The following is a 26,230-nucleotide window of genomic DNA, read 5'->3' as shown; positions in this document are numbered from 1 at the left end:
CTGGTGGTAGAACTGTTTTATGTAGGTACTTTTTGTAAGTACTTAATAAAATGTATAGGTAGGTACCTAGGTATTTTATTACATCTCCCCCCTTGGGGATGAAAATTCATAGTAAAATTTTCACTCGTCCTCGGATCATCTTCTTGTAGTGAAGGGACTGGTATAAGTTTAGTGATATGATAAAGTCTTTTTTTTATTTTTTCCTCCTATCTTTTTTCCTTCTTTTTTTTTCTTTCTTTTTTTCTTTCTTGGTTTTTTTTCTTTCTTTCTTTTTTTTTCTTTTTCTCCGTTCTTTTTTTTCTTTCTTTTTTTTGTATTTTTTTTTTCTTGACCCTTTTAAAGTAGACACAGTTTTTCTCAATCCATTTGTTTTTTTCTTTTGAATTCCTTCATTTTTATTCAGATCTCTTAAAGTATCTTCTAATATAACCAAATGTACAACTTTTAATTGTTCATCTGCATTTTTATTCGATTCTAAAACTGGGTTCCGGCTTAGACAATCTACTTCTAAATTTTTCTTTCCTGGAGTATATTTTATTTCATCTTTCGTAGAAGTTTTTTCTACTTTATTTTTATTTTCATTTTTCAAGCACTGTTTCTGTGTTATTTGTATGTCTTCATTTTTATTCTGATCTTTTAAAATATCATCTAATTTAACCAAATTTGCAACTTTTAATTGTTCATCTGCATTTTCATTCGATTTTAATACTGGATTCCTGCTTAGACAATCTACTTCTAAATTCTTCTTTCCTGGAGTATATTTTATTTTATCTTTCGTAGAAGTTTTTTCTACTTTATTTTTATTTTCATTTTTCAAGCACTGTTTCTGTGTTATTTGTATGTCTTCATTTTTATTCTGATCTTTTAAAATATCTTCTAATTTAACCAAATTTACAACTTTTAATTGTTCATTTGCATTTTCCTTCGATTCTATTACTGGATTCCTGCTCATACAATCTGCTTCGAAATTCTTCTTTTCTGGAGTATATTTTATTTTATATTTTGTAGAAATTTTTTCCACATTATTTTTATTTTCATTCTTCAAGCACTGTTTCTGTGTAATTTGTAAATCTTCATTTTTATTATTAATCTTATCATCCTCCTTTGTTTTAAACCAGCACGTTGCTTCAGAGTGATATCGAGTTCCCTTATTTAAATTTTCACAAATCTTACATGGACTTTTATCTTTAATTTTATCACTAGTTCTTAGATTTCCACGTCTTCTTTGTTTATCTTCTAATCGTTTTCTTTGATCATCTTCTAATTTTTCTCTCTCACTCCGAACATATTGTAGTAATTGTTTTAACACATCTAATGTTTCATAATCCATTTCCAATTAACAAAATTGTCGTTTTATAACGTGGTAATATTTTCCTTTTGAAAATTAAGTGTAAATAATATGTAAAGTGGGTGTATAATAATAAAATAAACAATGTGTTGCTTTGTAATTAAAGTTTATTCTTAATTTATCTTTATAATAATTTTTATATCTATCTATCTATCTATCTATCTGATTCTGACAGTCAATAATATTATCGAAAGTCTTTTGTTTTATTCTGAGCGACGCATGCGGCATCTGGTGGTAGAACTGTTTTATGTAGGTACTTTTTGTAAGTACTTAATAAAATGTATAGGTAGGTACCTAGGTATTTTATTACATATATATATATATAAATATATATATATATATATATATATATATATATATATAGTTATACACCCTCGCAATAATTCATTCTTCAGTTATTCCTAAATATCTTGCTGAAAATTTTATATACCTTTCAGATCATGGACTATCACTTCGTTCTTCCCAAGAAAGGACACTTTCCATTCCTCGAAATAACACATCTTTCTCAGTAATTCCTTCTCTATCCAAGCGGCCAGACTATGGAATGAATTACCTCTCCGCGTAAACAAATGCACCTTATCTTATAACTTTTAAGAAACGTCTGAGACATTACTATCTATCATTAGAATCCTAACTGTCCATCAAACCTCCTCCCTCTACCTCCTTCCCTAAACTCCCTTTTTCCTTTGCCCTCCTTGTTATCGAGTACTATCCACCCTCTGATTGCAAACAGCTATATATGGGATCAAACGTTTTGACCAATATCACTAGTCTGTTTTTAGTTGCTTGGAAGATACTTATTTCTTACCTGTACATGAAGTTTAAATAAATAAATTTGTATGTGGTACATACAAACACACATACATATATACATACTAAAAATGTTTTTTTAAAGTTTTGTATTTGAAGCCTACAGCATGAAAAATGAGGAATCCTCTTAGCCCAGGGGTCGGCGACGTATGGCTGGGGAGCGTATGTGACGCTTTAAGCAATTTTGTGTGGCTCATTCTTTGTCAATTTTAAAATGACTTGTTTTACAGATTTTTACACTATTATTTTTAAAAATTAACATCTGCGTAGAATAATTATTCTAACTCTTATCCGCACCTAATGGTGCATAGGGCACTGCATCGTCGATCGTTTACACATGGAGGAAGGGTGATCAGCCCTCCGCTTCAGGTACCAGTCCATGGTAATATTGAATAAATATTACAGTGAAAAAATCACTTATATTTATTTTACCTCCCTTGGGAATCGAACCCGGGACCTCCAGAACGGCAGCCGAGCGTGCTGACCATTACACTACGGAGGCGGACAAAACATTGAATAAATTTAATTTTATTAAAAAGCTCCCCAATTAGCTTTAATAAGCTCCCCAACAAAATTCCAAACCGTTCTGCTACTCACTTTTGGCGCTCTTGGTCCAAGAGGTTGCTGATCTCTGTCTTGGCCAATATTTACTAAATAAATAACAAATTATATTAGCATAATTTTCTGGAAAAAAATGTGTCAAAAGTCAACCTGGCCAAAAATAAATTATACTGTCGCAAAAAAATCCTCGTTGACATAAGGATACATCGTCAACTCACAAGTGTCAGAATATAAAATGTCAATAGTCAGGGTGGAACTAGGTAACAGGGTGTTTGAAAAATATGTTTAAGGGGGTACTCGCTAAGACAGAACTCATTCGCCATTCAACCGAAGACAGATAATGCGTCTTTCCCAATTTAGAAAAAAATGTAAATTGGATATTTTATTGTTTTTTGGAATAAATACAGAAAAAATATTTTTATACATTTTTTTAAACATATTACCTTTCAATAAGTCAAAACCATTTAATAAACATTTGGCTTTACCTGGCATCGCGTTGCTGTGGCCCAGTCAGGCTAAATGGAAAAGAAAAAAAAACAATGCACACATTTCTAACTTGATCAATGTAACAGTGATAGAAATGCAATATTAAAAAAAGAAAGTGGTTAAAAAAAGTTTTTTTTTCATTGAGTTTTTAAAATATGCCATAAAGTATATACATATATATATTATATATATATATATATATATATATATATATATATATATATATATATATATATATATATATATATATATATATATATATATATATATATATATATATATATATATATATATATATATATATATATATATATATATATATATATATATATATATATATATATATATATATATATATATACATATATATATATATATATATTTACATCTCCTTACAGTAAACAAAACATTTATTTTAAAATTCTTTCGGACTCTTTTCATTCTTCATACATTCAGGCATCTCATTATACATTTTCAAACCCTTATACATTAAACAATTTCGCGACTCGGTTTTTTTTCAACAATATGCGAAAAACATACCTAAATACACATATCGCTCACTCCTTTCAAGAACGTCATAAATCAAAAATCGACAATATTCAGTTGTGCATTTTTTGGAATGCCAAGAAAATGTACTATATCCCAGTAAAAGCGGCATATTTTTAACTTAATATTTACCCACTACAGGGCAGAAAGTTTTGTTTTTGCATTTTGAAGAAATGGTATTGTTTAATTATTTTTTCAAATATACTCAATATTTTTCAAATGGAGAATAAACCTTCAGGATTTACCTAAAAAGATCTGTTGCACAGTAAAAAGTTCAATAAGTGGCTTGATATTTATTTTTAATACATTGTAGTATATTTTTAAACTTTAAAATCGTTCTCCAGAAAAATCAAGTTTTTTGATTTATGACGTTCTTGAAAGGAGTGCGCGATATGTCAAAAATGTTTTAAAAAAAATTCCTTTGCGGAGAAACCTAGATTTGTGAACAAGGGTTTGTTCACACCCAAAATGTTGTAAATAATTCATTTATTAATTTTTATCGGTTTGCAAGACTTGCCACGGGTCTGCAGATAAAACACAGACAACAATGATATGAAGTATGGTATAATCTGTATGGTACTCAAAATATCCATAATAAAACATTGGACATTGAATGCAAACAAACTGTATGGAGCGCAGAGAAGGTCTCGAGTGATGCATCTTTTATATTGAAGTCCTTTATTGTGTCGCATACGCTAGGTGACGCAATGACAGATGACAGATGACATCTCCCAAGTGACGTGGTTCAAAACACAACCTTGGAGATTCAATCGACAATGTCAAGTGTACAGATTTTAACATTTTGAGTACCATGTAGGCACACAAAGCGTCCATAGGGTGATTCTGATGGACCGCGAGTATATATCCTTTCCCTTCTAAAATAAAACGTGCGTCCCTGTGTTGGGTAGTCACTACACAATAAAAAATTGGCGATTTTAAATCGAAAAAGCACAGACATTCATAGCTAACCCCCTTAACTAATTATAAATTAAGTTAAAAAAAATAGAATAATTTAGATTTATTTGCTGAAAACTGGGAATAAGCATAGGTCCACTCTTGTCGAAAGCTCAAGAGCTACTGCCCCTAGCTCGCTAGCTAGCCAGAGAACATTGAGCTTTGAGCTCCTCGCGCTTGCACAGTGCAAGTATGCAAGAGTGAATATGTATGTATATGTATGTCGCGGTTCCCGCACACTCTTCACGCGCTGTTAATTCGCGAATTTGTTTCCGATATTCACAAAATACCTCCGATGAACCCGATAAATTCTTATTATTATTAATATTATTTTTTAAATCAATGCGTAAATATGCTATGGAGGAATACCTCAAATTTTAGCCTTATATTCATTATATTTATAGAGATATTATGGTTATTAGAAGCAATGTGTACAAGGTACACAACACCGGGAAGGGGGGTTAATATTGAGCATAGAGTATACCGTCATAGTCTAGTCGTTAGGGTCTTTGTCTACCGTGCTTTCTCGGTTCGAACCCACTCTACCACATTTGATACTCTTTTCGAAAGCTCAAAAGCTACTGACGCTAGCTCGCTAGCCAGCCAGAGCACATTGAGCTTTGAGCTCCTCACGCTTGCGCAGTGTAAGTGTGCGAATATAGTGTCGCGGTTACCGTACACTCTTTACGCGCTGTTCGTGCAATGCCTTATTTTCGCTCTTGTTTTTTTTTCCAGTTACTTCGACTTTTAAGGAACCAGTGGTGGGATGGATCGACAACCTGTATGGACCTACTGGAGTCATTGCAGGCGCAGGTTAGTTATTCTTCTTCATCATACTCCTCATTACTGCGGATTGTTACCCTTGTCGAAGCAATGACTCTTTTGATTTAGGTAAATAATTAAACAAAATAAATCGATCATGGTTGGCTTGAGTTTTTTTTTTTTGGATGGGAATTTGCATTTATGATTTACTTTGCATTTTATGTACAAGGTTTGTAGATTCACAGCATTTTGAGTGTATCCAAATACTTGTTCACAAAATCTGGATTATCTCCAGTTACAGGAATTATTTTCATATTATTTTTTGACATCTCATCAAAGATGAAGAAGAATACGGAAGTCAGGGTTTCTTCTTCCCTTCTTCTTTTCATCTCTAAAAAAAGCTTCTTTTCATCTTACCAATAGATGTCTCAGGTGAAAACCTAGTGATTCAAGAACAATTTTTCAAAATTGGTTCATGTATATATAGAACTTCCAAGAATTTGAGTAGTGTGGTTGTCAATAATGGGTAGAATTAGTGAATGTTACAGGTGTGTCACATTCGTCAGCCCCGTAAATGCCCAGACTTCCATATTCTTCTTCATCTTTGATGAGATGTCAAAAAATAATAGATTTATAGATCATTTAGTGGATATTTGTTTCTTCTAACTAATTCAATATGTTTTTATTTGAAACTGTGTTCCATTTGAGTACCAACATGCATCAATGATTACGAAGTTTTATTATTTTAATTCTTTTGCATTTCACAACATATTATAATAACAAGTAAAAAAAAATATATAATACTATTGTTATGAATTGTATGAAGGAGATAGCACTATGATTAGTACGTCGTTTACCTGAAAAGATAATTCCAAGCAATATTGTACAGTAGTATGTATTGAAAAATAAAAATAGTAATATGTATGTACGTGCGTCTGAAGACTTAGTATTGTACGGTGTAATTTTGTATCCATTTTAGTAACCGGTCTTCTTCGAACTCTACATTGTAATGAAAAGCTCCAGGCGAACGTGGTACCCGCAGATTTTTGTGTGAATGCTCTTATCGCATCGGCGTGGGATATTGCCAACAATTGTGATATAAGGTAAATTTTATTTTAAGTAAAAGCAGGTCTTTTTCTTTTTTATCTTCTTCAGCTTGGTGTAGGCCTTGTGGCCTGTTTTTAAGAGGGGTAAGCCTCGTGTGGTGTCGATTCCCAGTTGTCAAACCATCTCTTTAGTGGTCTGCCTTAGTGGTGTACTGTGTAGTGCAATTTAGTGTCGATGAATAATGGTTGAGTGGAAATGCGATGACTGACCATTCTCTGTTTATGTCTTTGCACTATTCCGTGTCTGTCTGCTGTGCTGGTCGGGGTTGTGGGCGTCTGTGTACCGGCTAGCGTCGGGTCGGAGTCGGATATAGCTGACTAATTGAACTAAACACTAATCCCTTTCACTGCCTACACTGGGGTACTTCTAGAAAATTTGGTGCATTTATTTAGATTGGTAGTGACAGGTATATTGAAAGCTTTTAAATGTAAATTCACAGTAAAATCGGGATACAATGTTATATTGTTTCACATTTTTAATAAATTTCAAAATTTAGTTTAAAAAAATGCTTAGCAAGAGCAGATCTGTCAGGAAGCCTAGATGCTTCTGTATAAGATCTGGGCATGCGGTGGGACACTTTTCAATATGTAGTGCAATTTGGCTGGATGGTTCCATTCACCTTGTATTGAATGGAACCATCCAGAAGGAGAATCTCCTTGGAATCTCCTTAAGGAGACCATGCGCATACCATTATCTCTTTCGTTGCCTTCAAACCCTGTCCTAATAGTTAAGAGAACAATAATTTAAATCATTTTAAAAAGAAAAAAAAACCTTTCACAATAAATTTATTCAAAGTCTTAGTAACTAACTTATTTTTTTTTAAAAACAGTAATTATCCAACTAATTAAGGGTGAAAAATACTTAAATTAAAGTAAAAGTTCATCTTCGAGATATAAACATGACTTTTCGATACCAAAAAGTAATACCAAACAATTCCAACAAAACTTTATATATTCAGGAACTAAGTGCTTCAATAATCATCCTACAGGTCGAAGACATTAAAATACTAAAAAATAAAATATATTAATTATATACTATACAATAATTGTTTTACCAACAAACATAAACAATAAATAATAAGTGTAAGTCCCTCTCCAAGCACAAGAGCTTAGTCTCTTTATTGGAGAGAACTGCGTTATTAATTTTAGATTGTAAAAGTACGGAGGCGTACAATGGTCAGCATACTCGGCTACCGTACTGGAGGTCCCGGGTTCGATTCCCAGTGGGCGGTCAAATAAATATGTGTGAATTTTTCACTGCAATATTTATTCAATATTTCCCTGGACTGGTACCCGAAGCGGAGGGCTGATCACCTTTCCTTTGTGTGTTAACGATCAAGATAACACTGCGTTTATAAAATGCAGTGCCCTATGCACCATTGGGGTGCGGATAAGGGTTTGAATTGAATTTGAATTGAATATAGATATAATGGTATATATTTTTTATGACATTAAATAGTAAAAAATAAGATTTGTTAGGATTGTTTAAAGTGTTGTATTTCACGATTTACAGGAAAGAGGAGAATATGATGATCTACAACTACGTTTCAAATGTTGAAAATCCACTGACCTGGAAAGATTTCTGTGAGCTGAACCAAAAACATGGATTCAAGTATCCTTTATCAACTGCTGTTTGGTGAGTATCATATCATATAACAACTAATAATTCATGTTAATAAATAAATATAATAAATAAATAATAAATAAATAAATAAATAATAAATTTATAAATATACCCATTGTTGAGTTAGATTATAATTGCATAATTAAGCGACTTAAATTGATAAATCTAAGTGATAGAAGGGAAATTACTGATCTGGTTCTGTTACATAAAATTATTAACAATTTTTTGGATAGCCCTGATCTCCTAAACCAAATAAAGCTTAGCGTGCGCCAAAGAGGTACTAGGCAAAAATCTGTATTCGCAGTATTTGTACATAATGCAAACTATGCCATGTTCTCTCCGATTCCGCGACTTCACATGTTAGCCAATGCTTTTGAAAGTATAGATTTATTTAATATATTGTTATCCTCCTTGAAATCTGTACTTACTCAGCATTTCTTCTCCATGTTATAATGGATAAATTTAAACGTTGTGTTTTACTCTCTCATACTGCTCGCCGATAGTGTTTGAAGGAGACGAGTATTTACTAGTGCTTACTACTTGTTATTTAATTTTTTTTAATTATAATTTTATGTTATAAGACTATTTGTTACAAGACTTTTTGTTTCTCTATTAGTGAATTCATTAGTGTATTTTTTATTTTTGTATTAGATACTGTATATATGTATTATATGTATTGCTTTAAAGGCTTCAGCCGTTCAATAAATAAATCAATATTATTTTTGTCATCTCAGCATAGATGAAGAAGAATATGGAAGTCTGGGCATTTAATCCTTATCTTTAGTGTTTTCTTGATCGTTAACACATGAAAGAAAGGTGATCAGCCCCCCGCTACAGGTATCGGTCCAGGGTGATATTGAATAAGTATTAGAGTGAAAAAATCACTTACAAAATACAAAAATACAGGACTGTAATCAAGATTTAGAAGATCTAAAGAGGACCACCAAGCAAACTTCTTCAAATCACACTTCAGACGGGAAAGGTATTTCTACCCGTTCGGTCGATCGATAGTTCCCTTACGGTGCTAAAAACATCCGCGTGCAACAGTGATATGTATTTTGTACACCATATGAAAATGTGATTTAAAAACGTAAAAAAATGGAAATATTCCTAAATATTGCTTTTATTGACCATAGTTGAAGTTGAAATATATTAATTTTGTAATATTAGCTCTGGTAAACCTAAAAAAGATTTTTAAAAAAATACATCGCAATTATCCGCCATAGCTAGCGTAGCGACACGACCACCCTGAACCACACGTTACGCGCAACTAAAATGAGATCGTCGGAAACGTAAGTAAAGTGCTGAACGCACGCATACTCTGAGAAACGTTTGTGTGGTGGTGATTCTATCCTAGTTTTTTTTTGCAATTTATTTATTTCCGTCGCTGCAAATGAATAATTTTATATTATAATACTTTTATGTAACACTTTAAAGTATTACGGAGGAATACCAAAATTTGTGAGCCCGTATTTATTATATTTTATATTGATTTTCTCTTTCTTACTGTCAAGTTGTGGTAAATACATATCACCGGTAGAGGATTTTTTATTTAAAGAGAAATATTTGTGTTTTTATGATTTATAAATATTTCAATTTCATACTTTTTCTGGTGGGCCTAAGCGGCTCATTATTAGAAATAGGTATCAAATTGTGGTAGAGTGGGTTCGAGCCGAGAGACTCCGACTAAGAGTCCGCGACACTAACCACGGGACCACAACCCTTACAATGTTAAGGGACTTATGACGTCATAGACTTCCATATTCTTCTTCGTTAATGATCACTTAATATGAACTGTGTAACATTCCCTAACATTTGTCTGATGAGTAGTCCGATGTACGAATGAATTTATTTTTAAAAAAATCTGTATTAGTATATGTGTTAGTAGCAGATGTGTACCTGCTACTTCGGGTGCACACACGTATGACTTCACAAATCTATTTCGCCGACCATTCTGTATTTTCAGAATTGCAACCTGGCAACTATGGATATGGGAAGAATAGCCAAACTGGTAACAAACGATGAAGTGTTTATTTTATTTTTATTTTAATGATTTTAGGTACTTCGCTTTGACTCTAAACAAACACGCATTTATGAACAAAGTGTGTGGTTTATTGTATCACACGATCCCTGCATACATTGTGGATGGCCTGTCAATGTGCATTGGAAGGAAGCCCAGGTAAAATTTATATTAATTTTTGTTTTTTTGTCACAGAGAATATTCAACGTTTTCGATTGCATTGTTTTTTCATAGTTTTTTAATACATTAATTGCTTGAAATTAAACATATCAGAAATGTGTGCTTTCATTTTAATTTTACTGGACTTTGCCACAGCGACGCATGCACCGGCTGGGTCAGATAGTATTTAACCCAGGCAGATCTAACAGGGAAATTAAACTGCCCCATAAGTATATGAATTTTAATTCATGTATGGGGGATAAAAAGAGAGAAAATAAATGTGGTATTACCACAAGGAGAGAGCTAGACAATTAGATTACTCCAATTTCATTGGATCCGATTTCCGATCTCTCACTTATCGGGTGGCCGCATTCAGTCGGCGCTTGACGGCACGTTGAGACGGACGTGGCATCTATGACTCAGCTGGCGGCAACTCGGTACTTGTTGAGAGCTGTGTACTACGATTTCCATACACATATATGAACTGAGGTCGTTTAGTACCCTTTCCCCCTCGGATCACGTATAATTTAGAAGATTAATAAAAATGATTATGCTTGATTCATCTCACCATGTGTATTTTTTCGTAGGTTAACAAAGATGTACCAGAAAATTCACAAGTTTTCAGATGTAATATCCTATTTCTGCACAAACGAATGGAACTTTTTGAACGAAAACACGCAGAATCTCTGGCAAAAGTTGGACAGCAAAGACAAAAAGGTATTTTGAAGTGTATTTGTTTATTTTTTGGGTATTTTCACTTATTTTGACTGACATCCATCGTACATGTCAGACCTCGGCCTTTGAGCATGTTATTCTACAATACTTAGTGCATTTATTGTTTCGGCATTCACTTTGTGGTATGACATGATGAAATTGTAAAAGAAAAATACTAGTTTTTTAAATATACATTTTAAATACACTTTTTTTCATAGAACAGATAATTATTTACAACATTTAGAGTGTATCCAAATACCTGTTCACAAATCTGGATTATCTCCAATTATAGGAGTATTATTCATATTATTTTTTGACATCTCATCGAAGATGAAGAAGGATATGAAAGTCTGGGCATTTACTAGTTTAATTTGTCATTTAAGCTTAAATGTTAAAAATGAAAATGATATTTTCTGTTGTTTCTCATGTGTGTGATTATAATCCAGGATTCAGACCTCACATAGTAACAAAAGAGTTTCTACTCAATAAAAAGCTTCTTTTCATCTCACCAATATATGTCTCTAGTGAAGTTCTAGTGATTCAAGAACAATTTTTCAAAATTGGTTCAAAATTTCAGAATTTGAGTAGTGTGGTTGTCAATAATGGTTAATAATGGAAGGAATGCAAAGCTGAGATAAGCATTATCGATAAAATTAAGAAAGGTGTGTTGAGATGGTTTGGACATGTAGAACGAATGAGTGAGGAAAGAACGGTAAAACAAATATATGAGGAGAATGTAAGTGGAAAAAAGAGCAGAGGAAGACCGAGAAAAACATACCACGATCAGGTATGCCAAATACTTGAAAGTGGTCAGGTTAGGAGTCGCAACAATCGGCGGGTATGTATGAGGAGATGTATGAACGTGGAAGAGGCGAAGAATGTTTGCAAAGACAGAGTGGTGTGGCGTTCTACTCTCTCTGCCTACCCCTGCGGGGAAGCGGCGTGATGGTTAGTTAGTTAGTTAGTTATCCTTGCATGTTTGTCCTCGGATCGACCAGAAGCGACCATTTAGGTATTATCCATTTTTTTCTTTAAGATATTCCCGTTCAGCATGCGAGACATGGATTGGGTGAACTACTTCACACACTATATCAGAGGAATGAGAACATATCTCTTCAAGGACCCGGCGACGCAGGAACAGTGTGTCCGCAAGTGGAGAAGGTGAGAAGAGATAACAAGAATCCTTTTTTAACCTTCAGAATGTAATATAATTACAAGTACAATTTTTTTTTCTATTGTATATTAATACAAAAAAAATCCCACAAAGACAAGGCCTGTGTGTACATACATACATATATTATATTTTAGGTCATAATAAAGGGTATTGGAAAAAAAATGTTGAAGACGCTTTTCAAAGATCGTTAGATCGTCTTGCGCGGCGGTCGTCCGCTACGCCAGCTATTGCGGCCACTTGCGATATATTTTTGTTCTCGTTTTCAGATACTTACCAGAGCTAACATTACAAAATTGTTACATTTTAACTTTAATTATGGTCTCATTTAAATAAACATTCAGTAATATTCAAATATTTCCCGTTTTTAAACCACATTTTCATATGGTGTACAAAATACATATCACCGGTGCACGCAGACGTTTTTAGCACCGTAAGGGAAAAAAGTTTTAGTTGATACAACTTAAGATGAAACACTGCCCAAATTAAACTAATATTTTTTTATTCTTTCCAGGTTATACTATATTCATATGCTAATGAAGACAGTAGGAGCTTTCACTCTTTCCTATGCCGTATGGACGATGCTCTACAGATTGTTTTTCAAACCGGCTTAGAACACAGACAATAGATGTTGAATGTCACTATTATTCATAATAAACTCAGTGCATATAGTCAATAAGGCACAATTTGGTACATGTGATCATTTGCACATGTGCAACATTGACCGACATCACATACACCTAAATAAAAACTTTAATTTGAAAAGTTTTCTTAAAACAACCGTAAAGCATAATGAGATTTACGATATATGTATGAGTTACAAAAATTTGAGTAGTGTGGTTGTCAATGATAATGTGGAATGGTGAAACATGACAAATGACGACTCGGATAGGCTTTATATAATTTAGTTTGTAATTTAAAAATATCTTACCATAATGGATATGTACTGGGTATTATTTTTAATTATGTTTTAATATATGTGCTATATTATAATTAATTATTTATGTAAACTAAAAATAAATACAAACACATAAAAAAAAATGCATTTGGTTTCTATTTCAATTGATAGTCTAAAAAAACTTGTTGAAAAATCAACAAAGGTACAAGAAAATTATAAAAACGGTTAAAAAAAGCTGGTGTTTTTTTTTCTTGTCAGTATATTTCAACATAATTGTTAACATCATAATAAGATAACACTGCATCAATGCGATGCAGTACCCTATACACCACTGGGTGTGGATAAGAGTTAGAACAAGATATTATAATATGGGTAAATTTAAATATGTTCATTGTATTTATGAAGACATTCAGTACAAGAGAATGGTTTCCCACAGGAATGAGTTGACACTTACTTGTCCGTATTAGTTAAACACTTCCAAATGTCATTTGCCGTCAATAAGAAATGGCAGTGATTCATTTTAATAACTTTAGTAAACGATTTATTTGCCGACTGTATGATCAACAATCAACAATTAGTCTGATGACGTCTGTAGCGAAAAAACCCGGTCACTGGTAAAATAAAATAAAAGTGGGAAAAACTATGAAATATCTATTTTAAAAGTTCAACATTCAGTGTTATTTTTTATATCGGAATTGCATTTATCATTTATCTTATTTATACAGTCCGCCTACAAAGTGTAATGGTCAGCACCGTTCTGAAGGTCCCGGGTTCGATTCCCAGGGGAGTCAAATAAATCAAAGTGATTTGTTCACTGTAATATTTATTTAATATTACCCTGAACTGGTACCTAAAGCGGAGGGCTGATCACCTTTCCTTTGTCTATTAACAATGAAGATAACACTGCGATTATATGATGCAGTGCCTTATGCACCATTGGAGTGCGGATAAAGTTTTGAGTGAAAAATACATTTATTATTTACCTTAATGTGTACCTCGTCCGTTCGATTCCCAAGGGGGGTAAAAATAAATATAAGTAATTTTTTCACTGTAATATTTATTCAATATTACCATGGACTGGTACCTGAAGCGGAAGGCTGATCATCTTTCCTTCATGTGTAAAACGATCATGATAACACTGCGTTTATAAGACACAGTGCCCTATGCACCATTGGGGTGCGAATAAGGGTTTTATTATTATTAATTTGTACAGGGTTTATACATTTAGTGGATTTTTGTTTCTTCTACTGCTAAATAAAGATATTTAATTTAAATCTGTGTTGGGAACAGGAGGGATAATCCAGTGTGGTCCAATCAGGAACTTGTCAGCATTTGCTCATTGCTGGGAGGAAACCACGTTGCACTCCTCAGGAGAAGGCGGAATGTAGACTGTCATATATTCAGTTATATTATACGCTGGGCGGGCGATGAAGATGTTTCCATGTCAAGTAAACAAATTATAATTTTACAATATATTCTGTAAAGAATAGAGGCGAATTAATTGATGAGAGAAACTGAATAAGAAATTTAAAGTGTATATTTTAAAATAATATATTATTTTATATTTTAGCAACACCCTGTCTTTTACAAACATTATATAAAATATAACACAGCATAACAATAAAAATAACATTAAGTCGAGGTAAGTACATTCAAATACAAAACAAGTACAGTATGGTAAATTTATAAAAAAATGTATAAAGTTTAAGTAGCAAAACAAATATTTAAAAGATAATATAAATAGAAAGAGAGAAATATGGGTGTATAAATATACGTATAAAAAATACACATCCGTTTAGGTTTGATTTTTTCCTTTTTTTTCTGGGATAATTTCAGATACCTCCATCGACTCTTCGGAATTCCCCCAACCAATTCTACGAAGAACCGAAACTTACAACCTCCTTAGATTATTAGGTGACCGATCATGATGACGTCGGACGCATTTCGGCTGTCCAAACTCAAAACACAGTAAGGGACATTTTTTTGTAGTACGTTTTTTTTGCATTTTTGGACTAAGTAGATTCTACTTAGTCCAAAAATGCAATAAAAACGTACTAAAAAAAATGTCCCTTACTGTGTTTTAAATTTGCACAGCCGATTTGCTTTGCACTGCATTATCTTTTCAGGTATACGACGTACTAATCATTGTGCTATCTTATTTATACAAATGCCTAACGGGCATCTATCTCTTTTTTCGCACATGTTTTATGTTGTACTAGCAGACGAATTGCGACGACTAACAATCCACTTGGTAAATTTTACTTTACCTCAACAAGAGATTCATTGTGTATTTTAACAATATAATGTCTTAGAAACCATTTCCTTGAACACTTCCTGAAGTATGGGTAAAATAGTGTCTTCTTAAATTACCCTTCCGTTTACATTTGTAATCGCACTCCGAACAAGACAATGGTTTTTCGACAGAGTGTTTTAGCATGTGTAATTTTAAATAGCTTTTCTGTGAGCATTTATGATGACATTCTGTACAAGAAAACGGTTTCTCGCCAGAATGAGTCAACATGTGCGATTTTAAATGAGATTTCAACGAACATTTATACTGACACTGTGAACAAGATAATGGCTTTTCACCAGAATGAGTAAACATATGTTTCGTCAAATCTGCTTTTCTTAAACATTTGTAATTGCACTCAGAGCAAGAGAATTTATACTCGCCGGAATGAATTAACATGTGTGTTTTTAAAAGAGAATTCCGGTTACATTTGTATTGACACTGTGAACAAGAAAATGGTTTTTCTCCAGAATGAGTTAAAATGTGCTTATTCAAATTTCCTTTCCATTTGCATTTGTAATCGCACTCTGGACAAGACAACGATTTCTCGCCACTGTGTTTTAATATGTGAATTCTCAAATGACTTTTCTGCGAACACTTATAAAGACACTCGGAACACGAAAATTTTTGATCCCCGGAATGAATCAACATGTGTGTTTTTAGCAGAGAATTAAGTTTACACTTATATTGACATTGTGAACAAGAAAATGGTTTCTCACTAGAGTGAGATAACATATGCCTCTTTAAATCATCCTTTCGCGCGCCTTTATACTGACACTGTTGACAAAAGAACGGCTTCTCGCCAGTGTGCATCAACATGTGATCTTTTAAATACACTTTACGGGAACATTTATATTGACACTCTGGACACGAGAATGGTTTCTCGCCGGTGTGGGTTAACAGGTGTCGTTCCAAATTTCTTTTTCGTGAAAATTTGAACTGACAATGTGAACAGGAAAATGGTTTCTCTTGTAGATGAATTAACACATGTTCTTTTAAACGGTCTTTTCGTACGGATTTATATTCACACTCAGAGCAGGAAAATTGTTTCTCAGTAAAATGAGTAAGTGTGTGTATTTTTAAATTTCCCTTATGTGAACTTTTATATTGACACTGCGAACAAGATAATGGTTTACAAGTTTGAGTTAATATAGTTTCCTGTGAAGTAGTCATTTCACTTCTTTTGGAACACGATAACCTCCGCTTTATCCCTAAATCTGAAAGCAAAAAAATATTTTTTCAAACTAAACTTACGTTTCTCGTCGAGTTTTAGTTGAAATATTTTGCCTCAAACGACTTTTTTTTAACAGTGTCATATTTGCAGGTGTTTTCTAAATATATATTTAAATTTGTCACATCTAAAATAGAATGCGAAATGAACAACATTTATTTGTGTTACCAAACGTATGAACGAAGAAAAATTTATTATGATACGGTATTATGACAAAATTATGAGTCCACTAGAGCCACCTGTGTTTTAAATACCCTGACTTTTAATATTCTTCTTTACTATGTTGAGATGTCAAAAGTTTTAAAAATAACTCCGAAGTCAACTTGGAAATGCAGATTTGTGAACAAGTATTTCCACACTCGAAAATAAAGAGTTCACGCATTCGTGGAAGCCTGGCTTTAACAGGCATCAATAGTAAGGTAGAGAAAAGGCAATTGAGATGCTATGGGCACAAGTATTTGGACACACTCAAAATGTTGGATAATGAATAGTTTAAATGGTACAAGAGGAATGTGATGTTGCTTACCAGAAGCAGCTTCATGTCTGCTTGAAGATTCCAAACATTCTTGTTTGATATCGGGACAAGAAATATCTATTACTTCTTCAGGGTGCTGTAGTTCAATACTGGTACCCGATTTAGCTATGTCCTTAGTTAAGTCTTTTCCATGGAAGAGATTTCCTTCTTCTTCGTCGATCTTCATTTCTATTTTTAATATATTGGGATAAGATAATTTTTTATCGCATTTCGGTGACCTATTGTTGTATGTTCCAGTAATGGTTTCAAATTTAGCTATATTATCGCTCTCCCCAGTATTGATTTTACTGGATCTTTTTTCGATTGCCTTTATTTCAGACTTGAATATATTGGTATGATATACATTTATATTGGATTTCGGTGAACCATGGTTATGTACTCCAGTAATAGTTTTCGAATTAGCTATATCATCACTCATGTTTTCCCCAGTATTGAAACTACCACATTCTTCTTCGTCTGTATCTGGCTCAGCTTTGACAATAGAAAGATCTGTATTGACTTTCTTGGGACATGGCGTCCCTTTCCCCCCTTTACAAAGAGTATACCCTTCTCCATCTCCTGTCTCAGTCTTGACGCTTACTAAAGGCAGCTCCATCTATTATTCAACCTTCTAACCGGCTTGTATATAAACCGCGTCTTTATTTCATATGTACATCAATCACCTGTAATTATTCAAACACTGATTACTGTACTATATTAATTTGTAGGCCTACCTAGAATTATATTTCATTTACAATTTTTGACACGAGGGAAGCCTACACAACGGCGTAGTTATTTATAAAATAGAACCAGGTCGTTGGGTAATTAAATACATGTAAACCTACCCTCATCCTCTCACCCTTCTCTGAAAATTTGTATAAAGAATAATTTTGATATTTGGTAAAATCATGCCTTTGGCGAGGTAGCGAATGTTTTTGCCTGGAATTTCCACACATGAATTACATGAAATTAGAGTGGCTTTAAACATAAAGAGTAAATTCCACGCACAAGCAAGTATAAGCTATAAAACTTATGAAGTTGAAGCCTGAGTAGGGCCATGATAAGCAATGTTGTATAAGCTGTGGCTAGATTTCAGAGTTACTTAAACGTTAGAAAATTTATTAAAAATGTATAACCTTAGTTGTCCTTATAGATAGAAACATCCGGTGAAATACGAGTTTAGCTGTCACATTTTCTAATGAAAAACAAATTATGCTAAAACCAATTTTGCATGAAACCAATTATGTGTTCAGACAAGGTATAATCTACATGAAATTTCGGATTCCAATATCTTATTTGACCTTTTTATAAATTGTTTGCATTAAGGACCTCGTACAATTCATATAATTCAAATGTTAGCGTATTTTTCGAGCTTCCCGAAGAAATGAAAGGAAAATAGGGAAACACTTTGGCTCGAGAAAACTGATACTTTACTGTCGGAATCAAAACAAATGCCTCGGCTTTGCTATAGTACACCCAGTTCAATATTATATTACATTCACAAATTTTGACAGTACACGGAATTATAAGCTTAAGATTTACAATCAAAGTACAATTCACTCACAGAACATACTTTATAGAAGTTTTTATAAGCGTGAATCATTCAGTTGGAGAATGACAACAGAAAAAACAAGGGGTTTAGTGAAATACTAATTGTGTATTGGACGCGAGCGGCCAAATCATGACAGGCTGAAAGAACCATAGACAACGAGGCATCTATGAAAATATTAAATGTGGAGTTCCTACCCGGCGAGTGTTTTTGCCTAAATTTTTCACTCACGAATTAAATGAAATTATAATAACTTTAAACATAAAGAGTAAATCCACACAAAAGTAGGCATGAAACGAAAACCGACTATTTAAGTTGTATCGTGCAAACAATGGGCTCATATCGCTCACTCCTTTCAAAAACGTCATAAATCAAAAATCGAAAATTTTCAGTTATGCATGTTTTCGGAATGCCAAGAAAATATACTATATCCCAGCAAAAACGGCATATTTTTAACTTAATATTTACCCGCTATAGGGCAGAAAGTGTTGTTTTTGCATTTTGAAGAAAAGGTATTTTTTATTTATTTTTCTAAATATACTTAATTTCTTTCATATGGAGAAATAATCTTCAGGTTTTACCTAAAAAGATCTGTTGCACAGTAAAAAGTCCAGTTAGTGGCTTGATATTTATTTTTAACACATTGTACTTTATTTTTAAACTTTAAAAACGTTCTCCTGAAAAATCAAGTTTTTTGATTTATGACGTTCTTAAAAGGAATGAGCGATATGTATACCGCATGAACGCTAATGGGTTTTCAGTATACATCCAATGCAGCCAGAGCTAGGATATATCTCTTCTTCCTATGCTGCGTTTACTTTTTCCATTTTCATTATTCTAGTTTTAATACTTTGTAATAGTTCTACATACGTAAATTATTAGTTTTATATTAATATCGTTGCGGTGTATTTAAAACGCTTTAAAACATATAAATATTTATAATCGATTACCAACGGTAGCGTGTAATTAATCAGTGTTTTAGCGATAAAAGGGTACAAGTCAGTGTAATGCATCGTACATACAATTTTTAACATCTTAACATGAATGAAGAAAAATACGAAAGTCTGTGTATTTACAGGGCTTACGACCCATCATTGGCTGATCACTTTCCATACTGTGTTTCAAGTTTGATCAATATAGAAGCTTCAAAAATATGAGTAGTGTGGTTGTCAATAGTGGGTAAGTCGGTGATGTTACACGTATGCAAATGCCCAAACTTCCATATTCTTCTTAATCTATGTTGAGATGTCTAAAATAATGTAAATAAATACCAACTTCCTTAAATACAAATATTTAAATATTTCACCATGTTGTATATTTTTCGTATCGCTTACTCCTTTCAACAACGTCATACATTTATAAAAAAAACTTGATATTTCAGGAGATCGTTTCTTCAAGTTTAAGAATATAGTAAATGTATTAAAAATAAAAAGCAAGCCACTTATTGAACTATTAACTGTGCAAGAGATCTTTTTAGGTAAAACCTGAAGGTTATTTCTCCATTTAAAAAATTAAGCATATTTCAAAAAGTAATTAAACAATACCTTTTCTTCAAAATGCAAAAATAACACTTTCTGCCCCTTAGCGGGTAAATATTATGTTTGAAATATGCCAGTTTTGCTGGGATATAGTATATTTTCTGGGCATTTCAAAAGCATGCACAACTAAAAATTGTAGATTTTTTATATATGACGTTGTTGAAAGGAGTGAGCGATATGTGTAAAGTTTTATCAACATTTCCTCGAGTTTAAACCATTTATTTGAGAAACATTTAGCCGTATAATATTTATCGCACTCTGCCATCATACCACACGTGGTTATACTAGTTTGTTATAGTGTAGGCATAGTAAATCGTAAATCGCTTGAAGGGTATTACCAAAATGCTAATTATTTTAGCTCTCCTGTTTCTGGTATTTTCAGGTATTTTTAAATATTTATTTGTACTAATAATTCCTAAGCTTAGCAAAACAGCTAGAAGAAAAAATAGACTGCACACACATTGCCTCCAATCTGTAACATCGGCAAAGAATGGTTAGATGTTATGTTTGGTCAGTACTTCCATGCGGAAGTGAATCGTGTACCCTCAAGATCAGCACCATGGACCGATTAGAGTCATTCCAAATGTGGCTACATCGTATTCCATGTACCGATATGGTCAGGAAATATGCTCCAAAGAGCAGGGAGACAGTTGCTGACTGATATCAAGGTCCGGAAGGTGTCTTATCTGGGGTATGTGCTGAGAGGAGATTAGTACGAGATATTGCACCTAAAAGAAGGGCGACGAAGTGTGGGCAGAAGGCTGATCTCCTGGCTCCGGAATATACCGAAGGACGGGAATCAGGACTGTTTAGAGCTGCCCGAGACAAGAACAATTACTCTCAAGTAATAATCGACGTTGGGGTGCCTGACATGGTATAATTTAAATACCTTCTTTTTTAAAGAAGAAGACTTTTAATGGCCATATACTCCACCTAAGGACTGATTTCCAACGATTTTGAATGGGATTTAAATAGTTGGTCAAGGTTTTAAGTAACTTGAACAGTTTTTTTTTGTGCATCAGAAATAAATTGTGACGCACCCGCTCGCAAACGAAGTCACATCCTTGGAGGACCTCTACTGGACTCCGAGAAGGTGAAGCTCCTACCACCAAGACAGGTCGTGAGCTACATGACTCACGTAGGTCTTGAGAGTGAGCTATGATACAGACCTCCCTGGTCACAATAGACCTAATATTGTCCAAATGACATAAGGGATGCAAGATCCATTGACCTCATAATAATAAAAAAATAATAAAAAAGTACGAAAATTGACACACAGCATTTTTTTTAAATTTTAGCGCTACATTTGACCTTGATGGTCAAATGGTTATTCTACCTGTCGTCATGAAGTAGTGTTTTAAAGTGGTATTACACAAATTTAACAATGAATACTTAATTAATTCAGCCTTCTTCTCCAGTCCAGTATTGAACAAAAGCCTCCCTCTTGGACTTCCACAGTTCTCTGTTGGACGCGACTCTCTTCCAGTGCAGGCCCGCCACTTTAATTTCATCGGACCATATTGTCTGGGGCCTACCCACGCTTCTAGCCCTCCAGTCGAGCACCTGCTTCGTCCAGACATACGTGCCACATGACCTGCCCAGTTCCACTTCAGTTCCGCGAGCCACATATGTGGACGAATGATAAGGAGAGTGTTATTCAACCCAAGGCAGTTCACCAAGCTATCGCATCCTGCTTTAATTAATATGAAAAAATAAATGAATAAAATATATATTTTTCATTTTTCAGAGGCTGTACAAAAAAATACAGCAGCCACCTTACCGTCAACTCAAAGGCAAGTTAATATTTTTGACAATTATTGCAAAATATGTTCTTCTTCTTCTTCTTTTTACAGTTCATATACGCTGGTCGATTTCGTGTTGACGTTCGTTTCATAAATGTGAAAGAGCGGTGTAATATTAACCAATTAGTAGTTCTCGTTTTACCAAAATTCATACGTTGAAAATGATGGACCAGGGACAATACAGAAAAAATATACAGCCGCCATATGCATTCTGGCTCAGTCTGTAGCCGCCATTAGACCTTATTTATTTCAACCATAGATGTCGCTGTAGTTTACAAAAGATAATTTTAATGGATCATTGTCAGACGGGAGAAATATCTAATTTAACATACTCATAAAGGATTGTATTAGACTCGTTTTGTGTTTATAACAGCCGATATAATCCATATTTTCATTCATCATTTTCTTTCGGAAATTTCGCCTTCGTAAATACGTTGTTTTCGTAAGTTGGTAATGAATGACGTCATATTGGTAACATTGCTAAATTATTTGCGGCTCTATTTTTTGATGTCTATGGTTATGCCTTTCCCTACAAAAGTGACATATCATATGGTTTATTGTTTATGGTTTATAAAGCCATAATAGTAGTAGTATGGATTGTTTGTTTACCACTACACTACCATTTGTGGTATATGCAAATATAAGGGGTGGGACGGTGGACCATAGACATCATTAATCGGAGCCGCCAATAATTAAGCAATGACACCAACATTTAAATAATCGTTTCTGTGACGTCATTCATTGCCAACATACGAAAATAACGTTTTTTCGAAGGCAAATTTTCCAAAAGAAAATGATGAATGAAAATATTGATTACATCGGCTGTTATAAATACAAAACGAGTCTAATACAATCCTTTATAGGTTAAGTATGTTAAATTAGATATTCCTCATGTCTGACAATGATCCATTTAATGTAGAATCAGTATAAAAATTTATTCTACCCTAATAGTAAAAATAACATTTATTTATTGTAAAATTCATTTTCTTATTTTTTATAGCCCTGGGTTCAATCTTTACAAGTACCATTCATATGACGAGGTAATTTTCTCATTAATAATCAATAAATCCATGAAAAATAGTTTGTTATTTGATTTCATTTATTATTTTATTGTATTTGAAAAAAAAATACTAACAATTCAAATAAGTCAATGATAAGTCAAATGTTTACTTTTTCTTTGGGTACAGCATCAGATTGCCTTGTTAATTTTGTCGCATCTAGCACATCTGGTTCGTATTCGTCAGGGTCGTATAGCTATCGAAATCACTTTTAACATATATAAATATTAAATTTTCCTTATCATTCATCGTTCACTTTGTGTAATACCATTTTAAAATGGTATTACACAAAGTGAACGATGAATGATAAGGAGTGTGTTATATTACCATACCACAAAATTAACAATACTTTTAATGTACAAAATAAATATAAATATTAGTTTCATTTTATTTTAAATCAACATGACTTTAGATTTTAGGTTACCTGCGACATTTGAAAGAAAATCATGGAGATATTCTTCGAGTTGAGTTCATTGGAAACACATCTGAAGCAAGAGAAATGGTAATTATTAACCCTTTGACTGATGACTTTAAATAAAGATTTTATTTGGATAAAAGTTTTATTCTGATAATGAAATAATGCATGTACAAATATTTGGACACACTCAAAATGCTGTAAATAAATTAACTGGTTAAAGTGCTTGCGAAGGCGCGCACTCCTGTGTTGCATAAACAACACTTTTCACGCGGAAGAGCGCGTACGTCTAAAGGCAATTATTTTATTCAAGGTCTTCTTCTTCATGAGCCCTCTGTCCTCCACTGCTGGATATAGTCCTCTTCCCCTACTTTCCATCTGGTAGGTTGCTGCAGCCAGTTTCTACCCCCCCTCCCCCAGCGACTTTGTCGTCGGACCATCTCTTTTGGGGTTTTCCGACGCCTCTTTTTTTCTCCCAAGGTCTTAAAAAAATGTGGGTCCATCTTGTCTTGCAATAAGTCCTGCCCATTGCCACCTGAGTATAGCCACGCGTTCCATGATATCCTCTACTTTGGTACTTTTCCTGGAATCTTCATTTTATGTTTTATCCCTCAGGCTTAAACCAAGCATGGATTTTTCCATGGGTCGCTGTGTGCACTTGAGATTCTCTGCATTTCTCTTTGTCAGAGCCATAGTCTATTGTGCTAATGTATTCACTGGTAGTATGCAGGATTCATAAACTTTTAGAGAGGTCGGAATCTCCTTATTTTACAGAATCTGTTTGAGTTCGCCAAAAGCCGTCCAACTCAGTCCTAGTCTTCTTGGCAGCTCCACCGTTTGGTTCTCCTTGCCCAGTTTTATCTTCTATCCAAGATATATGTACTCGTCTACTATTTGTAGATTTTCATTATTGACTTGTGCATTTAAGCTTCTATACATTTCTCCTTGTCTTAATAGTTTTGGGGTCCATCTGTTCAAGGTACTTGTAAAAGTGTCGAGTGATTTTGAAGCTGGTAATCCCGTGATACTGTTGGATGCCGGCACTCACGCTAGGGAATGGGTCTCTCCTGCTGTCGTCTTGGCCCTAATCAGCAGTCTCGTGGGAAGTCCAATGGAGCTGCTGACAGAGGTAGACTGGTACATCATCCCCCTAGTCAACCCTGACGGCTATGAGTACTCGAGGCTGCATGTGAGTATCCAATCAATCATTTTCTGACTCTTTTATTTTTTGGCATACGTAAAATGATAAGGTCTCCTTTGCAAGTTTCTTCTTTGCTTTACAACATTTTGAGTGTGCCCAAATACTTCAGATAATTCAGATTTGTGAACAAGTGTTGGACACACTCAAAATGTTGTAAATAAATTATCTGGTCAAATTATAAGCAATAATAAAAATGAAAATGATGTTTTCTGGCGTTTCTCATGTGTGTGATTATAATCCAGGATTTGATCTGTCATACTAATAAAAGAGTTTCTGCTCAATTAAAAGCTTCTTTTCATCTCACCAATAGATGTCTCTAGTGAAGTTCTAGTGATTCAAGAACAATGTTTTAAAATTGATTCATATATATAGAACTTCCAAGAACTTGAGTAGTGTGGTTATCAATAATGGGTAGAATTGGTGAATGTGACACGTGTGTTAAGTGATCACTTAAACCAGCCTACGACGGTCGTCAGCCCCGCAAATGCCCAGACTTCCATTTTCTTCTTCATCTTTGATGAGATGTCAAAAAATAATATTTCTTCTTTTCATTCGTCCTGACAAGCTTGCTCCGCAGGGACGCTATCATTTGGCTGGCGTAACGTGAAAAGGTTTCCTTGGAAAGTTTATTATTTTCTCATTTCATTCATCTTGACAAGCTTGCTCTGCAGGAACGTAAACTTTTATAATTCACTATTTAGTGTATAATATTAAATTGTGACTGTATAAAAATCTTTATTTTGTCGCATTTTAGGATCGCATGTGGCGAAAAAACAGATCGAAACACCCAAACGATGATTGTCACGGGGCCGATCTGAACAGAAACTATGGCTTCCACTGGGGCGAGGCTGGCGTGAGCGACGATCCGTGCGATTACGAGATATACCAAGGAACCGGATCCTTCTCCGAACCAGAGACTCGGGCCGTGCGATCCGTGATGAAGAAGCATCTGGACCGGATAAAGCTGTATGTCTCCATCCACGCGTTTGGCAACTTCATGATGTACCCTTACGGATACACCGACAAAGTATTGCCATATACCTGGAGGATGTTGAGGGATTTCGCGGTGAACGTTACGACGGCTGCGAGCCAAGTAAGCGGTAACCGTTACACGGTTATGCGCGCTGGGGAGTGGTACGTGGGAGCAGGAGGCAGTGACGACTTCGCGTTCAGTCTCGGCATACCATACACGTACACTCTAGAACTGACGGATGGGTACGAGTTTCAATACCCGGAAAGTGAACTGCCAAAGCTGTTTTTGGAAACGGAGGCCCTCTTCAAAACAATGGGGAAGCTAATTCAAGAAGAATTTGGGACAAATTTAAGTAAAAAAAAATAAAACTTTTTAATAATAATAATTAAGCGCTTCCCACGAGTAGCTCAAACTCTAAACAAGGTTCTTATATTATCATTCATCAAAATTGGTCAACGATGAATATGGGAATTTTGTAATGATCTACTCGATATTGTCAG

At 34.0% G+C, this 26,230-nt stretch overlaps 2 protein-coding genes and 1 long non-coding RNA gene across 3 annotated transcripts in view; 2 read left to right on the top strand and 1 right to left on the bottom strand.

The window, feature by feature from the left end:
• The window catches only part of LOC148310324 (fatty acyl-CoA reductase wat-like), a 50,108-nt gene extending 36,806 nt beyond the window's left edge, over positions 1 to 13,302 (top strand). The window contains exons 8-14 of the mRNA XM_088258637.1: positions 5,441 to 5,518; positions 6,447 to 6,570; positions 8,087 to 8,209; positions 10,257 to 10,376; positions 10,964 to 11,093; positions 12,127 to 12,251; positions 12,776 to 13,302. Of these exons, the coding sequence (XP_088114763.1) occupies positions 5,441 to 5,518; positions 6,447 to 6,570; positions 8,087 to 8,209; positions 10,257 to 10,376; positions 10,964 to 11,093; positions 12,127 to 12,251; positions 12,776 to 12,875 (800 nt within the window). The 3' untranslated portion in view covers positions 12,876 to 13,302. The remainder of the gene's footprint in view (positions 1 to 5,440; positions 5,519 to 6,446; positions 6,571 to 8,086; positions 8,210 to 10,256; positions 10,377 to 10,963; positions 11,094 to 12,126; positions 12,252 to 12,775) is intronic.
• A 1,444-nt stretch (positions 13,303 to 14,746) lies between these two features.
• LOC148310323 (uncharacterized) lies at positions 14,747 to 18,896 on the bottom strand. Its single transcript, XR_015837416.1, has 3 exons — positions 18,759 to 18,896; positions 17,207 to 17,877; positions 14,747 to 16,666 (listed from the first exon to the last, which is right to left on the bottom strand). It is a non-coding gene; the product is annotated as an uncharacterized LOC148310323 (long non-coding RNA).
• A 5,091-nt stretch (positions 18,897 to 23,987) lies between these two features.
• On the top strand, positions 23,988 to 26,096 carry LOC148310322 (carboxypeptidase B1-like). The gene is made up of 2 exons (XM_088258672.1): positions 23,988 to 24,745; positions 25,512 to 26,096. The coding sequence occupies exons 1-2, from the start codon at positions 24,434 to 24,436 to the stop codon at positions 26,094 to 26,096; spliced, it is 897 nt and encodes a 298-aa protein (XP_088114798.1). The 5' UTR covers positions 23,988 to 24,433.
• The last annotated feature ends 134 nt before the right edge of the window (positions 26,097 to 26,230 follow it).

Source organism: Brachycentrus maculatus, unplaced genomic scaffold, assembly GCF_059751285.1.
Source record: "Brachycentrus maculatus isolate JH-2025_06_01 unplaced genomic scaffold, ASM5975128v1 h1tg000101l, whole genome shotgun sequence".
Lineage (NCBI taxonomy): Eukaryota > Metazoa > Arthropoda > Insecta > Trichoptera > Brachycentridae > Brachycentrus > Brachycentrus maculatus.
Note: the sequence above shows the minus strand (reverse complement) of the source record. Positions and strands in the feature narration are given on the sequence as shown.